At 40.3% G+C, this 23776-nt stretch overlaps 1 protein-coding gene across 2 annotated transcripts; it reads left to right on the forward strand.

Moving 5' to 3' along the window:
* Window positions 1-1040: 1040 nt before the first annotated feature.
* LOC115136115 (myelin protein zero-like protein 1) lies at window positions 1041-21327 on the forward strand. 2 transcript variants are annotated; one of them, XM_029671556.2, is made up of 6 exons: window positions 1041-1391; window positions 6722-6894; window positions 9884-10097; window positions 10380-10509; window positions 17160-17280; window positions 19500-21327. In XM_029671556.2, exons 1-6 carry the CDS (start codon window positions 1319-1321, stop codon window positions 19599-19601), a joined length of 813 nt encoding a protein of 270 aa, XP_029527416.1. In that variant the 5' UTR covers window positions 1041-1318; the 3' UTR covers window positions 19602-21327. The 2 variants fall into 2 exon arrangements, with proteins under 2 accessions (XP_029527416.1, XP_029527417.1); XM_029671557.2 differs by having other exon boundaries at window positions 1044-1391; window positions 17160-17268.
* Window positions 21328-23776: the final 2449 nt, after the last annotated feature.

A 23776-nucleotide genomic window follows, 5' to 3' on the forward strand; every position in this document is an offset into this window, starting at 1 on the left:
TATCACCTTTCCACATCCTCAGTGGTACAAGCAGCCCTGTACATATGGTGTTGTAATTTACTGTCTGTTCCTGTAAACTAGAACCAATCGTTCTCTGTGTCTTGAGATCAGAGGGAGTGTTCATGATTTTTATTTTAAAAAATACACTCAAACAAAATAACAAAAGTGAAAACGAACATGCACAGTTCTGTCAGGTACAGACACTAAACAGAAAACAAGATCCCACAAAACGCAAAAGGAAAATGACAACTTATATATGATCCCCAATTAGAGACCCACACTCGGCCAAAACAAAGAAATAGAAAACATAGACTTTCCCACCCGAGTCCCACCCTGACCTAACCAAACATAGAGAATAATAAGGATCTCTAAGGTCAGGGCGTGACAGGTACCAGTTAATTCAGCCTCATTTACTGACTTTTTTTTTCAAACATAGCTGATATGGCGGACTTGCTTAAACAAATGTAGTTTCTACTGACAATTGAGATGTTCAAACTATGGAATAAGCAAACGACAAGAAGATAAGTGACAATCTGTCATTTCGATTAAGAAATTAGTGAGCTAGGATGGACGTTGTCAATATAACGATTTGTTCAGCACTTTTGAAATGTATTACACAAAAAGTTACACAAAAAGTTTGAAATCGAAAATTCAACAATGAGTGGTTTGGAAGGAATCAGTGGCTGACTGTTTGTCACCGTTATAGTGCAATTATTGATTTGTTTAGTGTTGTGTAGTAGCTTTGAGTTTGCGCCACCATGATTTACATGCTAAAATCGCCACTGCATATACAGTATATTGCAAATCTATGTAAGATTCCAGAGGTGCCTCGATCGCTGCAGGCTTGTTGAGGCCACTGAAAACTGGATGGATGTAATGCATTTGTCCCCACAGGATGGCAGTTTTACCAGAGATTTAATTTAACACGTCAGGAAAATTATGTAATGTCGAACTTCTTCCATGTTCTCGAACTTGATTTTCTTTAACTGTAATTAATGAATGATTACATAGTTTCATCATTGGAACTGAGATGACTGCCAATAATCAATGTGGGAGAAGGTGAACTCTATTTACTTCAGATCACGTGCGAATGTGGTGTTTCCACTTTGGTGCATGGGATTTTAAAGCAACTTTACCGTCTGGTGCTCCGCGTGAGATAAATCGAGTGCACATTAAATGTCATCGTCTTTCCAGTCATGCTAGTGCGTTTTCCTGTGTGATTTTTTTACACACAGGAGGAGGGTGCATTGAGCAGCTGAACGTTGGCTAATGTTGGACCAAAAAACAGGGAGGGGGAGATATTGATGCGTTCTAAATTATGGAGCTAAGGAGGAGAAACCTCGCGTGCAATTGTGTTTTACTATATGGAATAACGTTATGTCTCTTTTTCGGTAAGTAACTTACTGTATACCTTTTAAAAGAAGCTAATAACATGATCGCTATAGTTGTTAGCTAGCCAGTAGCTATAGTAGTTTGCATGCTAACTAGCCGCTAGCAAATTATGCATTAGTTAACTGGCTAGCTAAATATACGATAGTTAGCTAGTTGTGCGTGACTTGGTACGATAGTCGTATTTCAAATCAAGGTGTGTGTGATGTATCTATGAACTATAGAGTGCCAGTTAGCTAGCTAGTTACATTCTTGACTTAGGGTCTGGTTAGCTTAGTTTGTTGGTAGCTAGCTAGGAATGCTAACCTAGCTACCGAACATAAAACCAAAGAATATCAAAATACACAGGGACGCGAGGAAGCGCCTGTTGTTGTGAAACGTGTCACGTGTTGTTCACATAATTAACTAAACATTTCTGAATCTATTGTTTTGTCATGTGTAAGAATTGGCCTACTTATTGGCTAAATATGACGGATTCATAGTCTGTGGACAGCAAGTTAAACATATTTTACTTAGCTCATTTAATTTTTTATAAGAAGTTATAAAATCTGAGACATGATTATTGTAGCGCATCATTTGTGGTCTACTACACTTTTGAGATACAACAATAATATATAATATGCTTCCAATGGACTTGGTTTCCATTTGTGTGTTGTTTGCCCAGTCTGTTTTGGGTTGAAATTCAAAGGCTTTAAGGGAAAGGGTCCACCTGTTTTATTATTGCATTCTATGCTGTCAGCATGTTTTTGTCACACTGCATGCCTTCCTCCCTGACCTGGCTCTTTCTAAATGGAGAAGATGTTGCCAAATAGGTACAGAACTCTGATGACCAACCTGAATTTACCTATGCCAATCTAGTTAACAGCATAGATTAAGAAGCAAATGTCGCGCCAACATAAATAAACATCTCTCTGGGAAGAAGGGCGGGGGTGTATGCTTCATGATTAACGAATCACGAATCGTAACAACACACAGGAACTGATATCCTTTTGTTCACCTGACCTAGAAATCCTCATAATCAAATGTCGACCATATTATTTCCCAAGAGAATTCTTGTCGGTTATTGTCACAGCCATGTATATCCTCCCTCAAGCCGATACCACAACAGCCCTCAAGGAACTTCACTGGACTTGATGCAAACTTGAAACCATATATCCTGAGGCTGCATTTATTGTAGCCGGGGAATTTAACAAAGCAGATTTGAGAACAAGGCTACCTAAATTCTATCAGCATATTGATTGTAGCTCTCATGCGAGCAATACACTGGATCACTGCTACTCTAACTTCCGCGATGCATACAAGGCCCTCCTCAGACACGATATGTATGTGGCAGGGTCTACAGGCAGTCACGGACTACAAAAAGAAAACCAGTCACGGACACCGATGTCTTGATTCCAGATAAACTAAACACCATCTTTGCCCACTGAGTATAATACAGTGCCATCGACGTGGCCTACAACCAAGGACTGCGGGCCTCTTGTTCTCCGTGGCCGACGTGAGTAAGATGTTTAAAAGTGTTAACCCTCGCAAGGCTGCCGGCCCAGACGCCATCCCTAGCCGCGTCCTCGGAGCATGCGCAGACGAGCTGGCTGGTGTGTTTACGGACATATTCAATCTCTCCCTATCCCAGTCTGCTGTCCCCACATGCTTCTCGATGGCCACCATTGTTCCTGTACCCAAGAAGGCAAGGATAACTGAACTTAATGACTGAACTTAATGCCCCGTAGCACTCACTTCTGTCATCATGAAGTGCTTTGAGAGACCATTCAAAGATCATATTACCTCCACCTTACCTGCCACCCTAGACCCACTTCAATTTGCTTACTGCCCCAATAGGTCCACAGACAATGCAATCGCCATCACACTGCACACTGCCCTATCCCATCTGGACAAGAGGAATACCTATGTAAGAATGCTGTTCATTGACTACAGCTCAGCATTCAACACCATAGTACCCTCCAAGCTCATCATTAAGCCTAAGGCCCTGGGTCTCAACCCTGCCCTGTGCAACTGGGTCCTGGACTTTCTGACGGGCCACCCGCTACCTGGTGAAGGAAGGAAACATCTTAGCTGATCCTCAACACTGGGACCCCACAAGGGTGCGTGGTCAGTCTCCTCCTGTACTCTCTGTTCACCCATGACTGCGTTGCCATGCACGCCTCCAACTCAATCATCAAGTTTGCAGACGACACAACAGTAGTGGGCTTGATAAGCAACAACGACAAGACCACCTACAGGGAGGAGGTGAGGGCCCTCGGAGTGTGGTGTCAGGAAAATAACCTCTCACTCAATGTCAACAAAACAAAGGAGATGATCGTTGACTTCATGAAACAGCAGAGGGAGCACCCCCCTATCCACATCAACGGAACCGCAGTGGAGAAGGTGGAAAGTTTTAAGTTCCTCTGCGTACACATCACAGACAAACTGAAATGGTCCACCCACACAGTGTGATGAAGGCGTAATAGCGCCTCTTCAACCTCAGGAGGCTGAAGAAATTTGGCTTGTCACCCAAAACCCTCACAAACTTCTACAGATGCACAATCGAGAACATCCTGTCGGGCTGTATCACCGGCCTGGTACAACAACTGCACCACCCACAACCACAAGGCTCTCCAGAAAGTGGTGTGTTCTGCGCAACACATCACCGGGGGCAAACTACCTGCCCTCCAGGACACCTACAGCACCCGATGCCACAGGAAGGCCAAAAAGATCATCAAGGATAACAACCACCTGAGCCACTGCCTGTACACCCCGCTACCATCCATAAGGCAAGGTCAGTACAGGTGCATCAAAGCTGGGACCGAGAGACTGAAAAACAGCTTCTATTTCAGGGCCATCAGACTGTTAAACAACCATCACTAACACAGAGGCTGCTGCCTACATACAGACATTAAATCATTGGCCACTTTAATAAATGGATCACTGGTCACTTTAATAATGTTTACATATCTTACATTACTCTTCTCTTATGTATATACTGTATTTTATACCGTCTATTGCATCTTGCCTATGCCGCTCAGTCATCGCTCATCCATGTATTTATATGTATATATTCTTATTCCATCCCTTTTACTTAGATGTGTGTGTATTAGGTAGTTGTTGTGGAACTGTTAGATTACAGCACTGTCGGAACGAGAAGCACAAGCATTTCGCTACACTCTCAATAACTTCTGCTGACCATGTGTATGTGACCAATAAAATTTGATTTCATTGGAAATGTGGCTTTCCTTATTTTCTGATAGCTGAACATGTCTTAAGCCTAGCAACTATAAAGCATCAAGGCTTTGATGTAAGCTATACATTTAAGTGGCTATATAGTAGAGGTCGACCGATTAATCGGAATGGCCGATTTAATTAGGGCCAATTTCAAATTTTCATAATTGTAATCTGCAGTTTTTTGACACCGATCATGGCCGATTACATTGCACTCCACGAGGAGACTGCGTGGCAGGCTGACTACCTGTTATGCGAGTGCAGCAAGGGGCCAAGGTAAGGTGCTAGCTAGCATTAAACGTATCTTATAAAAAACAATCAATCTTAACTAGTGATTATGTTAACTACACATGGCTGATGATATTACTAGTTTATCTAGCTTTTCCTGCGTTGCATATAATCGATGCGGTGCCTGTTAATTTATCATTGAATCATAGCGTACTTCGCCAAACTGGTGATTTAACAAGCGCATTCATGAAAATAGCACTGTCGTTGCACCAATGTGTACCTAACCATAAACATCAACGCCTTTCTTAAAATCAATACACAAGTCTATATATTTTTAAACCTGCATATTTAGTTAATATTGCCTGCTAACATGAATTTCTTTTAACTAGGGAAATTGTGTCACTTCTCTTGCGTTCTGTGCCCGCATAGTCAGGGTGTATGCAGCAGTTTGCGCCGCCTGGCTCGTTGCGAACTGTGTGAAGACTTTCTTCCTAACAAAGACAGCCAACTTCTCCAAACGGGGGATGATTTAACAAAAGCGCATTTGCGAAAAAAGCATAATCGTTGCCATAAACATCAATGCCTTTCTTAAAATCAATACACAGAAGTGTATATTTTTAAACCTGCATATTTAGTTAAAATAAATCCAGGTTAGCAGGCAATATTAAACTAGGGAAATTGTCACTTCTCTTGCGTTCATTGCACGCATAGTCAGGGTGTATACAACAGTATGGGCCGTCTGGCTCGTTGCGAACTAATTTGCCAGAATTTTACATAATTATGACATAACATTGAAGGTTGTGCAATGTAACAGGAATATTTAGACTTATGGATGGCACTCGTTAGATAAAATACGGAACAATTCCTTTCACTGAAAGAATAAATGTTTTGTTTTCGAAATGATACTTTCCGGATTTGACCATATTAATGACCTAAGGCGGCTCGTATTTGTGTGTGTTCTGTTAAGTCTATGATTTGATAGAGCAGTCTGACTGAGCGGTGGTAGGCAGCAGCAGGCTCGTAAGCATTCATTCAAACAGCACTTTTGTGCGTTTGCCAGCAGCTCTTCGCTGTGCTTCAAGCATTGAGCTGTTTATGACTAAGCCTATCAACTCCCGAAATTAGGCTGGTGTGACCGATGTGAGATGGCTAGCTAGTTAGCGGGGTGCGCGCTAATAGCGTTTCAATCGGCGATGTCACTCGCTCTGAGACCTTGAAGTAGTTGTTCCCCTTGCAGAGGCTTTTGTGGAGCGATGGTAACGATGTTTCAAGGGTGGCTGTTGTCGATGTGTCCCTGGTTCGAGCCCAGGTAGGGGCGAGGAGAGGGACGGAAGCTATACTGTTACACTGGCAATACTAAAGTGCCTATAAGAACATCCAATAGTCAAAGGTATATAAACTGCAAATGGTATAGAGAGAAATAGTCCTATAATTCCTATAACTACAACCTAAAACTTCTTACCTGGGAATATTGAAGACTCATGTTTAAAGGAACCACCAGCTTTCATATGTTCTGAGCAAGGAACTTAAACATTAGCTTTTTTACATGGCACATATTGCACTTTTACTTTCTTCTCCAACACTTTATTTTTGCATTATTTAAACCAAATTGAACAGGTTTCATTATTTATGTGAGTCTACATTGATTTTATTGATGTATTATATTAAGTTAAAATAAGTGTTCATTCAGTATTGTTGTAATTGTCATTATTATAAATAAATACAATTGGCTGATTTAATCGGTATCTGCTTTTTTTGGTCCTCCAATAATCAGTATCGGCGTTGAAAAATCATAATCAGTCGACCTCTATTATATTGCCCCAATGCCCTCCCGGCTTTTCAATTTTCAATACATTAAGCAACAAATTAAATGTTGGTTCTTTATCAACAGGTACAAATCTAACAGCGGCCATAGAGTTGTATGCCCCGGCGGAGGTGCTGGTTGAGAATGGCACCACGGGGATCCTCAAGTGTTCCTTCAAATCCAGGGAAGTGATCAGCAGCGCAGCCACAGTCACCTGGTCGTTTCGTCCAACGGGATCCGACCCCGGAAGCGCTGTTTCCGTGAGTGATTACTTTCTCTGGGTCTATGAACAACTCCCAAGAAGTTTCTCTCAGATCTTCCACGAGGAGTGTTCGAGCACAACATTTTTCCTCTTACAAAGGCCCACTGCGACAGAAAAGACCTAGGGAGTATGTGTGCGTGTGTTTGTGACTGGTCCAATGGAAGGACATTAGCCTGAGGAGGGTTGCGTTATGTTATAGGCAACTTCTTCCTGACCATCTGCCTCCTTCCAGTTCATGTTTCTCCCAACTTAACCCAAAAACAATCATTTGGTATTTGTTTCATTAGTCTGTTGTTGATATAGTCCCAAATGTGTTTCATGTCAGCAATAAAGTTTAAAAGATATACAACTTTTTGTATTTCTGTATTTTGAAAGTCATATCTTTTAAACTTGATTGTATTCAATTGAGATTTTGTCACTGGACCACACACACAATACTCCGTAATGTCAAAGTAGAATTAAGTTTTTAGGTATTATTTTACAAATGAATTAAAAATGAAAAGCTATAATGTTTTGAGTCACTAAGTATTCAACCCCTTTGTTATGACAAGCCTAAATAAGTCCAGGTGCAAACATTTGCTTAACAAGTCACATAAGTTGCATGGACTCACTCTGTGTGCAATAACAGTGTTTAACATTATTTTTGAATGACTACCTCATCTCTGTACCCCACATGCAATTATCTGTAAGGTTGAGCAGTGAATTTCTAACATGGATTCAACCACAAAGACCAGGGAGGTTGTCCAATGCCTCATAAGTTACATACATGATATGCTTTAGTGAATTTCAGAATGTCTGGAATAGAAAAGGCAGAAATAAAACAATGCAATAAACATTCGTAGCCGGTAGATGGGTAAAAGAAAATAGAAAAAAGCAGACCTAGAATTTCCCTTTGAGCATGGTGAAGTTATCAATACCTCTTTGGATGGTGTATTAATACACCCCGTCACTGCAAACATACAGGTGTCCTTCCTATTTCAGTTGCCGGAAAGTAAAGAAACCGCTCAGGGATTTCACCATTAGGCCAATGGCGTCTTCAAACTTTTACAGAGTTTAATGGCTGTGAAATAAAATCAAATAAAATGTATTTATATAGCCCTTCGTACATCAGCTGATATCTCAGTGCTGTACAGAAACCCAGCCTAAAACCCCAAACAGCAAGCAATGCAGGTGTAGAAGCACGGTGGCTAGGAAAAACTCTCTAGAAAGGCCAAAACCTAGGAAGAAACCTAGAGAGGAACCAGGCTATGTGGGGTGGCCAGTCCTCTTCTGGCTGTGCCGGGTGGAGATTATAACAGAACATGGCCAAGATGTTCAAATGTTCATAAATGACCAGCATGGGCCAATAATAAGGCAGAACAGTTGAAACTGGAGCAGCAGCACGGCCAGGTGGACTGGGGACAGCAAGGAGTTATCATGTCAGGTAGTCCTGAGGCATGGTCCTAGGGCTCAGGTCCTCCGAGAGAGAGAGATAATTAGAGAGAGCACACTTAAAAGAGAGAACTGAGGATGGATCAACAACAGTTGATCGACAGAGGGAAAAGGACACCTGTACAGATTTTAAAATATCCAAAACATCCACCCTGTTTTCAATAAAGCACTAAAGTAAAATTGCTAAAAATGTGTCTAAGAAATTAACTGAATGTCCTGAATACAAAGCGTTGTTTGGGGAAGTTCCTCTCTTCATATGTTCATGCATTGCGGTGGCTTCATCATGTTATGGGTATGCTTGTCATTGGCAAGGACTAGGGAGTTTTTTTAGGATAAAAATAAATGTAATAGAGCTAAGCACAGGCAAAATCCTGGTTGTCTGCTTTCCAACAGACACTGGGAGGCATTCACCTTTCAGCAGAACAATAACCGAAAACACAAGGCCAAATATACACTGGAGATGCTTACCAAGATTACATTATATGTTCCTGAGTGGCCTAGTTACAGTTTTGACCTAATCGGCTTGAAAATCTATGGCAAGACCTGAAAATGGCTTTCGAACTATGATCAACAACCAACTTGACAGAGCTTGAAGAATTGAAAGAATAATGTGCAAATATTGTACAATCCAGGTGTGCAAAGTTCTTAGAGGCATACCTAGAAATACTCACAGCTGTAATTGCTGCCATAAGTGATAAAATAAAATAAATAAATAAAATGTGTATATATATTGACTTACAGGTTTGAATACTTCACAAATTCTAACATTTGTAAAGAAAAATGTTTCTTCCACTTTGACATTAGAGTATTTTGTGTAGATTGTTGACAAAAAAAGAAAAATCCCATTTTTTTATTTAACACAACAAAATGTGGAAAAAGTCAGGAGGTGTGAATAATTACTGAAGGCAATGTATTTTTTGCATTGCTGGGATTTGTATGGAAATGGCAGGAAGAAGCAGAACTTTTACCCCTATTCCCATTTCCCTCCCCTAGAGATCTAGCTAGCTGGCTCATCTTGCTCGTAATGATGCACTTGTATTCGGCCTCGTAACAGTGTTCAGTTGGAGAGGGAGTCACCGACACCCACACTAGTCCACACAGCTATCTGTCCCTCCCATCTTTTAAACAAATTTACTATTGAGGATATCCGCCTGTCATGTACACGCTAAACAAAATCAGCCATCAGTTTGGTACAGTAGCAGATACGAACATAATACAGAGTATCAGGGGAAGATTTGCTGTTGCTTGGCAAAAGTGCCCAGTGATGTAGGTAAGCCAAAAGCTTACAATGGTTAAACCTGTTTGCTTGTCTTTCCCATTTCTATTATGAGTCCTTAGCCAATGACTATGTCCCAAATGGCACACTATTCCCTATATAGCCTAGTATAATACTTCTGACCAGAGCCCCATGGGCACCGTCAAAAGTAGTGCACTATAAGGGGAATAGGTTGCCATTTCGGACTCTTACATTGTGTGCAATTCTTCAACGATATATTTTCTCTTAAGTCAGTCTTATATCGTTTTTTTCTAATGTCTTTTTTAATTATTTTTTTTAGATTTTCTATTACACTTCTGGCAAGCACTACCCAGGGAGCGTGGCTCAATTCAAAGACAGGGTGAAATGGGCGGGAGATCTGAACAAAAAAGACGCCTCTGTCCATTTAATTGAGGCGCAGTTCAACGACAACGGCACCTACTCGTGTGCCGTGATTAACCCGCCTGACATATCTGTCACCGCCGCTCAGACACAGCTCAAAGTCGTCATCAAAGGTAAACTTGCAAATGGATTCACAACAGTACAGCAACACTCAAGTAAATTTTCAGTAGGAAGTGACCATGCTCTCACATTGAAGGATGACTTGGAATAAAAACTGCCAACTGAGCGATTTAACAATATCTTAACCAGGGGTTAAGAAACACTCATACAAGAGATTAAGCATTTTAACACTGATATAATGCCTCAAACATTGAACTGGCAGTATTGGCACAGCTGTGACTTTGTCATACAACATTACAATTATCTTTCAATGCTTACGTTGCCTTGTTTTGCAGAGTCTCTCCCTCAGAACAGCACGGCTGTCATAGTGAGCGCCGTGTGTGGTGCTGTCATCGGGCTCATTCTCATCGCTGTTGTTACCTGCCTGATCATCAAGAGGCATCAAACCAGTCATGAATACGAAGGGTAAGGCATCCTCCCTTGTATAACCATCAGGGTAGTAGATAACTTTAATATCTGGACTTTGGTCAGTATCAATCATTACACCTGACCATCAGTATCTGTAGAGTATTTTAGGGGGCATCAATAAATGCAATATTAAATATTTGATGAAACAAATGAAATCACACCGGAAACCGTTCTATCGTTGTGATATGTTTTGTGTGCAAAGACTACTTGGCTCTGTCAAAAACCAGTTTACTGCATGCAGTTAATGGCTCTTGATGAGGTCAATCAAAAGGAACTGCATCTCAGAAATTAGTTGTCTTTTTCTGAAAGCAACCCTTGCAGTGAATGGAGCTCTACTTTCAATAAATGTTTTCATGGCCTCTTTGGTTGTGGGGCCTGCCTGAATCTCTCTTCTTCCTGACCTCCCCCTGGCATGTCTCTGAGTCACCAACTGACACACGCACACTAACGTTCTTAGTCATCAGACCTTAACACTTAGCCCTAACTCCACTGCATGGGTTATGGGGGTTGAGTTACAATGGCTGCGATTGTCGCATGTGTCCTCTCTCTTGGAATAGAAAATAACATGTTTTCTATGAAAACATTTTGTGTTGGAAATAACGTTCAATGGTAGAGCATGGAGTTTGCAACGTCAGGATAGCGGGTTAGATTCCCGGGACCACCACTACGTAAAAATATGTATGCGCGCTTGACTGTAAGTCGCTTTGGATAAAAGCGCCTGCTTAATGGCATATGTTATTATTATATATTCATTAAAACTCAGAAAGACGCGACTGGATTTTCCAGTGTGTGTGTTGGCTATGTGGGATTAGACTGTACCAGCGGCACTTGTAAATGCCCTATAACCATGATGAATTACTTTCTGACCTAGTAGGTGTCAGATCTGCTTAGCTCAAATGGGTGCTCCAGGTTTACCATTCGAGACCTGAGTGGAGGAAGTCATGCTATCTCTGACAGGAAGGTGTTTAGAGGGTGGCTAAATGCCAAGCGTAGACACTGCTCTCTCTTCGCTCTGATTCACATGATTAGTTACAAGGTTTTTCTTGACCTAGGCCTAATATTAAGCATGATTTGACGCACACCCAAATAAGTAGGGGTGCTGACTAACGGAATAGTACAATTATGAAAACACCCTTAAGATAGATGCAATGATTTAATGGGTATAAAACACCAAGGTGTGATATTTTTTTTCATATCACATTATATTCAAATGGATAGTTTTGATTGCAGTGTTAAAAAAATGATCCATCTTCTAGACTCAATTCGAGAGTGTCGCACGACTCAATTGACAACGATGTCGCACGTCAAAAGACCAGAGATTTTGCTTTCCAAGATCTGTCTGTCAATGCCCACAGTGACGGATTTTTAAAAAATAGGTGCGCCGTTAAGCTTGGCTTGTCATCTAATGTTCATGTCGTTGTCTGCCACTCACATGTCACTCATCCATTACTGACCACTAACCCCTTCCTATTCTGTTTCACTGTCATATGGCTCTCCTGTTTCCTCTAACGCTACCTCCTGAACAATATACATTGCCTTCAGAAAATATTCATACCCCTTGACTTATTCCACATTTGTTGTGTCACAGCCTGAATTCAAAATTGATTAAATTGGGGGGGTTCTTACTAGGGCTGACACCATTTAGTCAACTGGTCGATGGTTTGGTCGACCAAGATACATTTTAGTCGAGCAGTAGCAAATATGTGTAAAAACAGTTATGGGACATGAGACACCTGTCTGAGTGGACTAATCCATTGTGGAGGCCTCGGATGGCACACCAGTATTACCAGTAGTACATTTATTGTAAATTCTCAATTTCTCATCTACACTGTGTTTGGATACGTTCGTTTCTGTTAATGCATTCAATTTATTATTATTATTACTGGTTTACCGTTGTCATTGTAGTGAACACATTGTTTGCAGAGCGCACAACCTAGGCTAAACTTGGTTTATTTCATTTATGTCATGTTCGTTAGTATAGACGGGCCATGGCGCAGCGTATGTAGAGTTTCACATATTTATTTAGACAGTTGAACTTAGAAAAAACAAAACAATATAGAATAAACGAAACGTGACTAACAATGCAGTGCTAACAGGCAACTAAACATAAACAATATCCCATAACCCACAGGTGGAAAAATGCAACTTGAGTATGATCCCCAATTAGAGACAACGATTACCAGCTGCTTCTAATTGGGAGTCGTACACAAACCCCAACATAGAAATAATAAACTAGACTAAAACCCCTAGTCACGCCCTGACCTACTCTACCATAGAAAATACAGGCTTTCTATGGTCAGGACGTGACAATTTACGAGTTGTCAATTTATTAATTGTCTTTTGTTTGGAGCGCTCCTGTCGATCTTGAGTAAGGAGACACACCTGATTACGCATAGAAGTAGGCCTAGGCTACCTGCCCTGCGCACAAATGTAGGCTTATAAATGTGCCCATTTTGGGATTTCTGATTATCTTAACTCACCATCACTGTGGAGCTGACAATATTTCCTCAATGTAGCCTATTTGTAAAATCTTTCCAGCTATCTCCGATCTGGTGGAAACGTCATAAAATAGGCCTACCTGATTACTTATCCCTTGCTCAAATAGCCTACATCTGTGTCTGTCCCGAGATCACTGGAGTGAGGGCCCAGAATATTTTCTATGTTGCAAGTTTGCTAGCATGAGCATTTGGCCGGACCAAGTTAATAGTTGATAGTTGATACAATGTTTCAAGTTCCTTGCAGACAGGCCATGCGGAGCCAATGTGATTTATAGGATATTTATTTTTATCATGATATTTTATAGCTGCAGGCTGCAATGTTTTTATTTGTTGGCTTTATGTAGGCTATTTTTACATGCTGGCAATAGAAGTTACTTTTAGATTTGTATTGTCATTTAGATATATAATTTTGATTAACCACATGACATTGATTTTGAGATATGAAGACTTTATTATAAATTAAACTAACATGAAAATGTGCATATGAAAATCATAACTGACACGCAGATCAGTAGAAATGGTCCGATTTACTTCCCAAATGGAAAAGGTTGCCAACAGCTGGTGTAGCCTATTACCGGCAACTTCAGGAGCGTCGGGTCGGGAACAGGCTATATTAATCTCTGCTACCCTCTTTAGTAATTTGTGTGTCCTTATTTTTAATCGCAGTGCTTAAAGCATCAGACAAGCTCAGTAGTCCACATATAGTTTATTATATTCAAACATAGGGCGTGTCTATATATCTCTATATATATTGTCGAACTGCTTTGCTTTATCTTGGCCAGGTCGCAATTGTAAATGAGAACTTGTTCTCAACTTGCCTACCTGGTTAAATAAAGGTGAAATAAATAAAATAAAATAAATAAAAAATATGGAAAAATACACTCTTTAAAATTTTGACCAATCAATTGGTCGAGAGAACAGACTCGGTTAAACAATTGTTTTTGTTTTTTTGTAGTGAACAGCCCTATTTCTCACACATCTACACACAATACCCCATAATGCAAAGTGAAAACATGTTTTTAGACATTTGTTCAATTAAATTTACATAAGTATTCACATCAAAACATGTTAGAATCTCCTTTGGCTGGGATTACAGCTGAGTTTTTCTGGGTCTTTAAGGGCTTTGCACACCTTGATTGTACAATATTTGCACATTCTTTTTAAAATTCTTAAAATATCAAGTTGGTTGTTGATCATAGCTAGACAGCCATATTCAAGATTTGCCATTTTTAATCCAAAACTGTAAATAGGCCACTCAGGAGCGTTCAATGTTCTCTTGGTAAGCAACTCCAGTATATACAGTTGAAGTCGGAAGTTCACATACACTTAGGTTGCAGTCATTAACTTGTTTTTCAACCACTCCACAAATTTCTTATTAACAAACTATAGTTTTGGCAATTTGGTTTGGACATCTACTTTGTGCATGACACAAGTAATTTTCCCAACAATTGTTTACAGACAGATTATTTCACTTATAATTCACTGCATCACAATTCCAGTGGGTCAGAAGTTTACATATACACTAAGTTGACTGTGCCTTTAAATAGCTTGGAAAATTCCAGAAAATGGTGTCACGGCTTTATAAGCTTCTGACAGGCTAATTGACATCATTTGAGTCAATTGGAGGTGTACCTGTGGATGTATTTCAAGGCCTACCTTCAAACTCAGTGCCCCTTTGCTTGACATCATGGGAAAATGAAAAGAAGTCAGCCAAGAAAAAAAAAAAATTGTAGACCTCCACAAGTCTGGTTCGTCCTTGGGAGCAATTTCCAAACGACTGAACCACGTTGATCTGTACAAACAATAGTACGCAAGTATAAACACCATGGGACCATACAGCTGTCATACCACTCAGGAAGGAGACGTGTTCTGACTCCTAGAGATGAACATACTTTGGTGCGAAAAGTGCCAATCCCAGAACAACCGCAACGGACCTTGTGAAGATGCTGGAGGAAACGGTTGCTCTGCAAGGAAGAAACCACTGCTCAAAAACCGTCATAAAAAAGCCAGACTACGGTTTGCAACTGCACATGGGGACAATGTTTTTACTTTTGGGAGAAATGTCCTCTGGTCTGATGAAACAAAAATAGAACTGTTTGGCCATAATGACCATCGTTATGTTTGGAGGAAAAAGGGGGAGGCTTGCAAGCCGAAGAACACCATCCCAACTCTGAAGCATGGGGGTTGGCAGCATCATGTTGTGGGGGTGCTTTGCTGCAGGAGGGACTGGTGCACTTCACAAAATAGATGGCATCATGAGGATTGAAAATGATGTGCATATATTAAAGCAACATCTCAAGACATCAGTTAAAGCTTGGTCACAAATGGGTCTTCCAAATGTCAAGGTATTGGAGTGGCCATCACAAAGCCCTGACCTCAATCCTATAGAAAATTTGTGGGCAGAACTGAAAAAGCGTGTGCGAGCAAGGAGGCCTACAAACCTGACTCAGTTACACCAGCTCTGTCAGGAGGAATGGTCCAAAATTCACCCAACTTATTGTGGGAAGCTTGTGGAAGGTTACCCAAAACGTTTGACCCAAGTTAAAAAATTTCAAGGCAATGCTACCAAATACTTATTGAGTGCATGTAAACTTCTGACCCAGTGGGAATGTGATGAAAGACATAAAAGCTGAAATAAATAATTCTCTACTATTATTCTGACATTTCACAATCTTAAAATAAAGTGGTGATGTTGAAATCATTTTGGGGGGAAATCCTCCCTGGTATTTGTCGTTGAATCTGTGTTTGAAATGTACAGCTCAGCTGAGGGACCTTAAAATGATCTGTATGTGTGGGGTAGAGGGTAGAGAGATGAGGCATGCAGTCAAAAATTAAGTTAAACACTGTTTCCATGTAACTTATTATGACTCAATAAGCTAATGTTTACTCCTGGACTTATTTAGGCTTGCTTTGGCGCAAGACATTTCACAATTCCACTTTGGCATGGGGTATTATGTGTAGGCCAGTGACACAATCTCAATTTAATCCATGTTAAATCAGGCTTTAACACATCCAAATTTGGCAAAAGTCAAGGGGTGTGAATACTTTATGAAGTAACTGGACACATGCTCTTAAAATCTCACAAACTAAATGCTCACAGTTGTAAGTTGAATTTCTATCACATTTTTAAAAATCTATGAATTTATATTTTGTAGACCTAGGCCCATATTCATAAAGTGTCTCGCGTAAGATAGCTAGTCTAGGATCAGTTTTTACATTTAGACAACGATAAGTAATATTACAGGGGGGACCTGATCCTCTATCCCTCAAACTCAACTCTGGACTTTGAAGCCAATTCCACTACATTTTATCATTGTTCCCTTTGAATCAGGGACTCATTTAATTATCAGGTAGAATGGAATATAGTACGCTACTATTGACCAGCGCCAACATTTGCTTCCGGAGAGTGCCATGTTTGCGTTTCAGTTTTGTTTATTAGGATCCCCATTTACTGTTGCATAAAACATCAACTGTTCTGTACTTCAGTCAAGTATTTATGTGCAAGAACAATATAAGATAGTATTACATTGACAATATTACTTTTGATAAAAATGTTAAACAACCAAGAGACCAAAAAATATGTGAGTTTATTGGACCACTGATTGACATTGGTATGACTAACATACAACACTAATCTTTCAAGTGGGTGATCACATCGTTATCTCATTGGGGTGGAGAATGTTGTTTTTCCCTAATCAACTTTATTTCTTCTCTTATTGGCCAATTTATTGTCACACAGTCTATTAGATATAGTAACTGTTTTTAAGTCAGTGTTTTTTTTGTTACGTTAATGCTGTTTCTTAGTTTTTTGGAAAGCTGCAGTAACTGATCAACTGTATTTATAAGCATCAGCTCCTTGTTCCCATACAGATCCATGCCTTGTTAATCTTCCAGTACAGTGCATCTGCCCATGTATGTCACTCCTGCCAACCTCTCCTCCCAGCCACTTGGAGCAGTCATCTCAAAATGTGCAGCATAACTCATGTGGAATCTGCCCATCTCTCATTTGCATTTGTATCTGTCTACCATGTCTTCTCCTGTGTCTTACTGTATGTGTCCATGTCGCCCATTTCTCTGTGCGCCAACGCTTCCTGAACTGCAAAAAACAAACCTCCGATTCGTAAACCCCTCCCCCGGTGCAAAATCTAGCTGCACTTCAGTGGCGAGTGTGAGCTCCCACGCCACACGCCCGGGGGGGAAGAAGCACGAATCCAGCTTGGAGGGCTCCAGGTGTAGCAGCCCCTCCGCCCCGGTCCAGGTAGGCGCTACAGTGAGTGACTCAAACCAACCATCTACACCCACTGTCTCCCAGGGGACACAAACAGGGGAAGAGAGCTCTAATAATTAACTAGAGCTGAGATGCACAACAGCATTAGCCTTTTCCCAGATCTATTTGTGCTCCTGCCAACTCCATTGCTGTCATTGTCAAGTCAACATTTTGCATGACTATTCCATAAGTAGTTGACAAGAGAACAAAAACAGACTAGTACCTAGCTACTACAGCATAGGCCAGGGTTTCCCAAACCACGTCCACAGCTGATTCAAATAGTCAACTAATCATCAAATTTAGATCATTTGAATCAGTTGTGTGGTTGGGGCGAAAAACACAACGTGCACCCCTTGGGGTCCCGAGGACTGATTTGAAACACTGATTTGAAACGCTGGAACAGGATTTTAAGCTGATCTCTTTGATGGCTTTAGTGTCTGGTTGTCTACCTTTACTTTTTCATCTTTCTGATTTTGGAAATCAGGGTTGTGTTCTGAATGGGAACATTGTAACAAAATGTTGACTTTTCAACCTACTGAATGAGACCCAGGTTGACACACTCCCTAGCATACTAGCAGATACCCATAGACTTTCAGTCATTGCGCTAATGCTAGTTAGCATTGGCTCACGGAACTACCTCTAACTTCCTTCATACTTGACACAGATACATAACATGGTATCCACAAGTTCATCTGACTCTGGGGAAGTAGATAAAGAGCCTCATTGCCAATATCCATTTAAAGGGCCATTACACTCAAATCCAAGTTTGTCATGTTTTTTCACCCCGAAAGTAGTCTAACGTTGAGATTAGTCTATGTCCCAGACAATCTGTTGTGTAGGTCCAGCTATATGCCTCTAACCAAAATCAATGAAAAAATAATTGCCATAAAAGTTTCAGATTTGCGGTACTTGTCTTTCCCATCCATTTGGGGTTGAAGCATAGCTGGATCTGCAAAACCAATGGCATGGGATGTGGACATGTGGACTCATCTTGATGTTAGACAACTTTTGAGGTCTGAAAACATCTGACAAGCATTGGAGTGTAATGTCCCTTTAAGTCTAAGGGAGAGACCCATAGACATTGCTGCCATCAAGTACTGGAGGCGGATACCCTTGCTCTACAGACTTACTAAATCAGTGGTCACCAACCCTGGGCCTGGAGCAGGCTTTTGTTCTAGCCCAGAAGTGACCCACCTGATTCAACAAATCATGAAGACCTTGATGAATGGAATCAGGTGTTTTGGTGCTGGACTGAAACAAAAATCTACACATCCTGTAGCTCTCCAGGACCAGGATTGGTGACCACTGAATGATGTCATGCGTGAGATCACTATTATTCTGGTTAAGCCCTAAATGCTTATGTCAACAACTGGCTGGAGTGTCACAGCATCCTGTTTTGCAAAGCTGAGGCGAGGTAACATAAGCATGTATAGATGTTCATGTAGTGCCTATGAAGGTGTCATGCATTGCTTATGAAAGTTCATGGGAGTCCTCTGATGACGTTATCAAACACTATTGTAGGCCTATGTCTAGGAAAAGGAGAACCTTTAATCTTTGTGTGTCTGAGAGGCTTTTGTTTGCGGTCGATTGGTTTAGTTTGTTGATCTTGTGAGGGACAGTCTTGAAATGTGCCTCTCGCTCATTACATTAAGAGACGTGTTAGGTCAGATCTGTGGTGGCTAGGATAACGCCACCACATTTCTCTGTTAGTCAAAACATGAAGCTGTACTGTACTTGGCCGATGTATGTGTGTTGTTTTTCGCCCTATCTATGTTTTGAGTTTTTATGCGTTTTTGTGTGTGTGTGATTCTTTGATCCCAGTGGTCGGTAGAAATGACACCCTGAAGATGACAAGAGGAAAATGGCGCCCTCTTCTTCTACACACTCACACTGCCCAGATGTAGTCCCAAACTGTGCTAGATGGGAGGAAAAAACATGTTTTCTTTTGCGCAACAATCTGGCATTGTTACAGGCTTTTATCTTGCTTCATTCAGAAGCAATGGGCCAAATTATCTTCCATTAACAACACTGCTTTGATATGTCTTTGTTATTTGACATTGTTATCTGCAGTTGTCCCCACCTAAATCCCACAGCTGTTTACGTTTCCCACGGCCATTTGAACTTGACGGTTAAAACCAGTGAAACAAGTATGGTTACTAACACTGTTTTCCTTCTTCCCCTTTGCCATATCTCCCCACCCATCCATCCGCTCATCACAACAGGGGCCGGTGATATACGCCCAGTTGGATCACTCGGGCACCAAGAACCCCAACTCATTCCACAAGATGGAGCCAGTGGTCTACGCTGACATAAGGAAAAACTGAAACGGGGGTGGGGGGAGAACTGGAGACGAAAAGGGAAAGGCCACCATCGCTCGCTGCTTTGGGGTGGGTGGGGAATGATTAAATACAGGGGGGGGATTGATGCGGTTTAGAATGCTATTTCTGTTTGTGTCATAAAAACCCTTGTCTGCTGAAAGCATTTATTGCATGTTCATGTGTGTGATACAAAATGTATGCTACCAATGCTTTCAATACAACACAGAGATTAGAGAAACACTTAATACATTAACTGCATGCTTAGTAACTGTAAAATACATAGGTTCAAGTTGTTTTTTTACAATACAGGTTAATAACATGTTAACAATCATCTCAGTCCAACATTTTGGATGTTAAATTGACGGTTTAGACATAGGGTTTGGATATCGAATAGGATACCTGAAATACATTGCCGTTTTGGCTGCAATCATGCTACCTTCATCTAATCATGTATACATGTTTACAAGGTAACAATCACATTAACACCATATAATATCACTCTGGTACACAGCCATGGAAAGCTTCTTGGTGAAATTACTTCAGTGTACAGTTTGTTTATTGTGCTGTAGAATTTAACATTGCATTGTTATATCTATGACTAAAACACTGCCTGCCACTGGGTTTGAAACTGAACTGTTCAGCTGAAACAATGATACAAAACAAATTTATATTTTTTACATTGTTTTTATTGTACAGAAATTTATACACTGTTTGCATGTAATTTATTAACTAACCACAACTAATCATGGCAATAACCACGTTTGACACATTTTAGTTTTAACATCCGTTTTAGATTATGTAGGTTTGACGTGATCATGTGAGAGAGATAATATCATCAAATCTTCTCTTCCGTCTTTCAGAAGCAATGGACCAAATATCTTCCGTTAACAAAACTACTTTGATATATCACTGTGCTTTAATATAAAAAAGTTGACATTCCAAGTCTTATTTTACGTTAAAAAGCCAAATGTTTCTGTTCCAATGACTCCCTCTCAATCATGTTTGATTGAAGCGATGCATTAATAATCAGTTCAGATGCTGTATTCATCCCTTCCATATTTGAACGCAGTAGTCTTACCCCAAACAACATCTATGCATATGGATAGTTAACCATGTAAGATCTAGAGCTTGTTACTGTAATTCATTCCTTTCTGGTCAATGGTAGTATCTCTTGGTGTTTTAACAAAATAATCAATTATGTGTTTCAGAATTTCAATTTGATATTGTGTGTCATTTTTGTCAACTAGTTTGAAAAAGCATGGCTGGTGCTCTGTCTTGATGCTATACTTCACACTGTCACGTCTTAAAAATCCTTTAATTCTTTACCCACTGGGGGCACTGGTTGAATCAATGAAATTACATTGAACCAATGTGGAATAGATGTTGACGTGACATCTGTGCCCAGTGGGTAGCGCTTTAGTGTTTTTAACTGTATATTTTTGCAGTTGACAAAATGCTTCTGATCACACGAGAGCTAGAGGAGGTGTCATTCCTGTTTTCCAAAGCTGCCTCATCCACTAGTCCTGCAAAAGTAATTGTTAGTCTACATTCCTAAAAATGAATCAAATGCTGGCGCTTATCTTGCGGCCTCGTGCTTGTGCAGTATTAGTATATTTGTGTAGTAGTTATTAGCATGTGTAATTTGGTGCTTGTTTATATAATATCTTATGTTGCAAAACATGCACTATGTCCTGCGTATCAAAGACCACATGCACTATATGATTTAATTTTTCTCTGTGTCCTGTGCTTCTTTTTGATGTCTTAACTGGAATGTAGTACATTTAGTGCCTTTTGCATTTCATCTACTAACTTGAACACCTGTTCTCTCTCATACATATATACATACATACAGTTGAAGTCGGAAGTTTACATACACTTAGGTTGGAGACATTAAAACTCATTTTTCAACCACTCCACAAATTTCTTAAACTATAGTTTTGTCAAGTCGGTTAGTACGTTTACTATGTGTGTGACACAAATTTTTCTAACAATTGTTTGCAGACAGATTATTTCACTTGTATCACAATTCCAGTGGGTCAGAAGTTTACATACACTAAGTTGACAGTGCCTTTAAACAGCCTGTAAAATTCCAGAAAATGTGTGTGCGAGCAAGGAAGCCTACCAACCTGACTCAGTTACACCAGCTCTGTCAGGAGGAATGGGCCAAAATTCACCCAACTTATTGTGGGAAGCCTGTGGAAGGCCTGGGTCAAACGTTGAAACGTTTGACCCAAGTTAAGCAAATTAAGTCAATACTACAAATACCAATTGAATGTATGTAAACTTCTGACCCACTGGAAATGTGATGAAATAAATAAAAGCTGAAATAAATAATTATCTACTATTATTCTGACATATTCTGACACTTAAAATAAAGTTGTGATCCTAACTGACCTTAAAACAGGGCATTGTTACTAGGATTAAATGTCAGGAATTGTGAAAAATGTAGCTTAAATGTATTTGGCTAAGGTGTATGTAAACTTCCGACTTCAACTGTGTATGTGTTTTTGTATATATACACATAGATACATACAGTTGAAGTTATTTCAGCTTTTATTTCTTTCATCACATTCCCAGTGGGTCAGAAGTTTACATACTCATTTAGCATTGCCTTTAATTTGCTTACCTTGGGTCAAACGTTTCGGCGTTTGACCCAAGCCTTCCACAGGCTTCCCACAATAAGTTGGGTGAATTTTGGCCCATTCCTCCTGACAGAGCTGGTGTAACTGAGTCAGGTTTGTAGGCCTCCTTGCTCGCACACGCTTTTTCAGTTCTGCCCACAAATGTTGTTATTGATTGAGGTCAGGGCTTTGTGATGGCCACTCCAATACCTTGACTTTGTTGTCCTTAAGCCATTTTGCCACTACTTTGGAAGTATGCTTGAGGTCATTGTCTATTTGCGACCAAGCTTTAACTTCCTTACTGATGTCTTGTGATGTTGCTTCAATATATCCACATAATTGTCCTTCTTCATGGAGCCATCTATTTTGTGAAGTGCACCAGTCCCTCCAGCAGCAAAGCACCCCCACAACATGATGCTGCCAACCCCGTGCTTCACGGTATTGATGGTGTTCTTCCCCTTGCAAGCGTCCCCCCTTTTCCTCCAAACATAACGATGGTCATTATGGACAAACAGTTCTATTTGTTTCATCAGACCAGACGACATTTCTCCAAAAAGTACGATCTTTGTCCCCATGTGCAGTTGCAAACCGTAGTCTGGCTTTTTTATGATGGTTTTGGAGCAGAGGCTTCTTCCTTGCTGATCGATATAGGACTCGTTTAACTGTCGATATCGATACATTTGTGCCTGTTTCCTCCAGCGTCTTCACAAGGTCCTTTGCTGTTGTTCTGGGATTGATTTGCACTTTTCGCACCCAAATACCTTCATCTCTAGGAGACAGAACCCGTCTCCTTCCTGAGTGGTATGATGGCTGCTTGGGCCCACGGTGTTTTATACTTGCTTGTACATTATTATACATTATTGTTTGTACAGATGAACGTGGTACATTCAGCATTTGGAAATTGCTCCCAAGGATGAACCAGACTTGTGGAGGTCTACAATTTTTTTATCTGAGGTCTTGGCTGATTGCTTGACATCACGGGAAAATCAAAAGAAAAGAGGCACTGCGTTTGAAGGTAGGCCTTAAAATACATCCACAGGTACACCTCCAATTGACTCAAATGAGGTCAATTAGCCTATCAGAAGCTTCTAAAGCCATGACATAATTTTCTGGAATTTTCCAAGCTGTTTTAAGGCACAGTCAATTTAGTGTATGTAAACTTCTGACCCACTGGAATTGCGATACAGTGAAATAATCTGTAAACAATTGTTGGAAAAATGTATTGTCATGTACAAAGTAGATGTCCTAATCGACTTGCCGAAACTATAGTTTTGTTAACAAGAAATGTGTAGATTGGTTGAAAGAGTTTTAATGACTCCAACCTAACTATGTATACTTCCGACTTCAACTGTGTATGTGTGTAATTAATTTATTTACTTCATTGTATGTACTTTTTATACAGTGCCTTTAGAAAGTATTCATACCCCTTGATTTATTCCACATTTTGATGTTACAGCCTGAATTTAAAATGGATGTATTAAATAAAAAATCTCACCCATCTACACACAATACATCATAATGAGAAAGTGAAAACATGTTTTTAGACATGTATTGAAAATG

The sequence above is a fragment of the Oncorhynchus nerka genome, linkage group LG10 (assembly GCF_034236695.1).
Source record: "Oncorhynchus nerka isolate Pitt River linkage group LG10, Oner_Uvic_2.0, whole genome shotgun sequence".
Taxonomy (NCBI): domain Eukaryota; kingdom Metazoa; phylum Chordata; class Actinopteri; order Salmoniformes; family Salmonidae; genus Oncorhynchus; species Oncorhynchus nerka.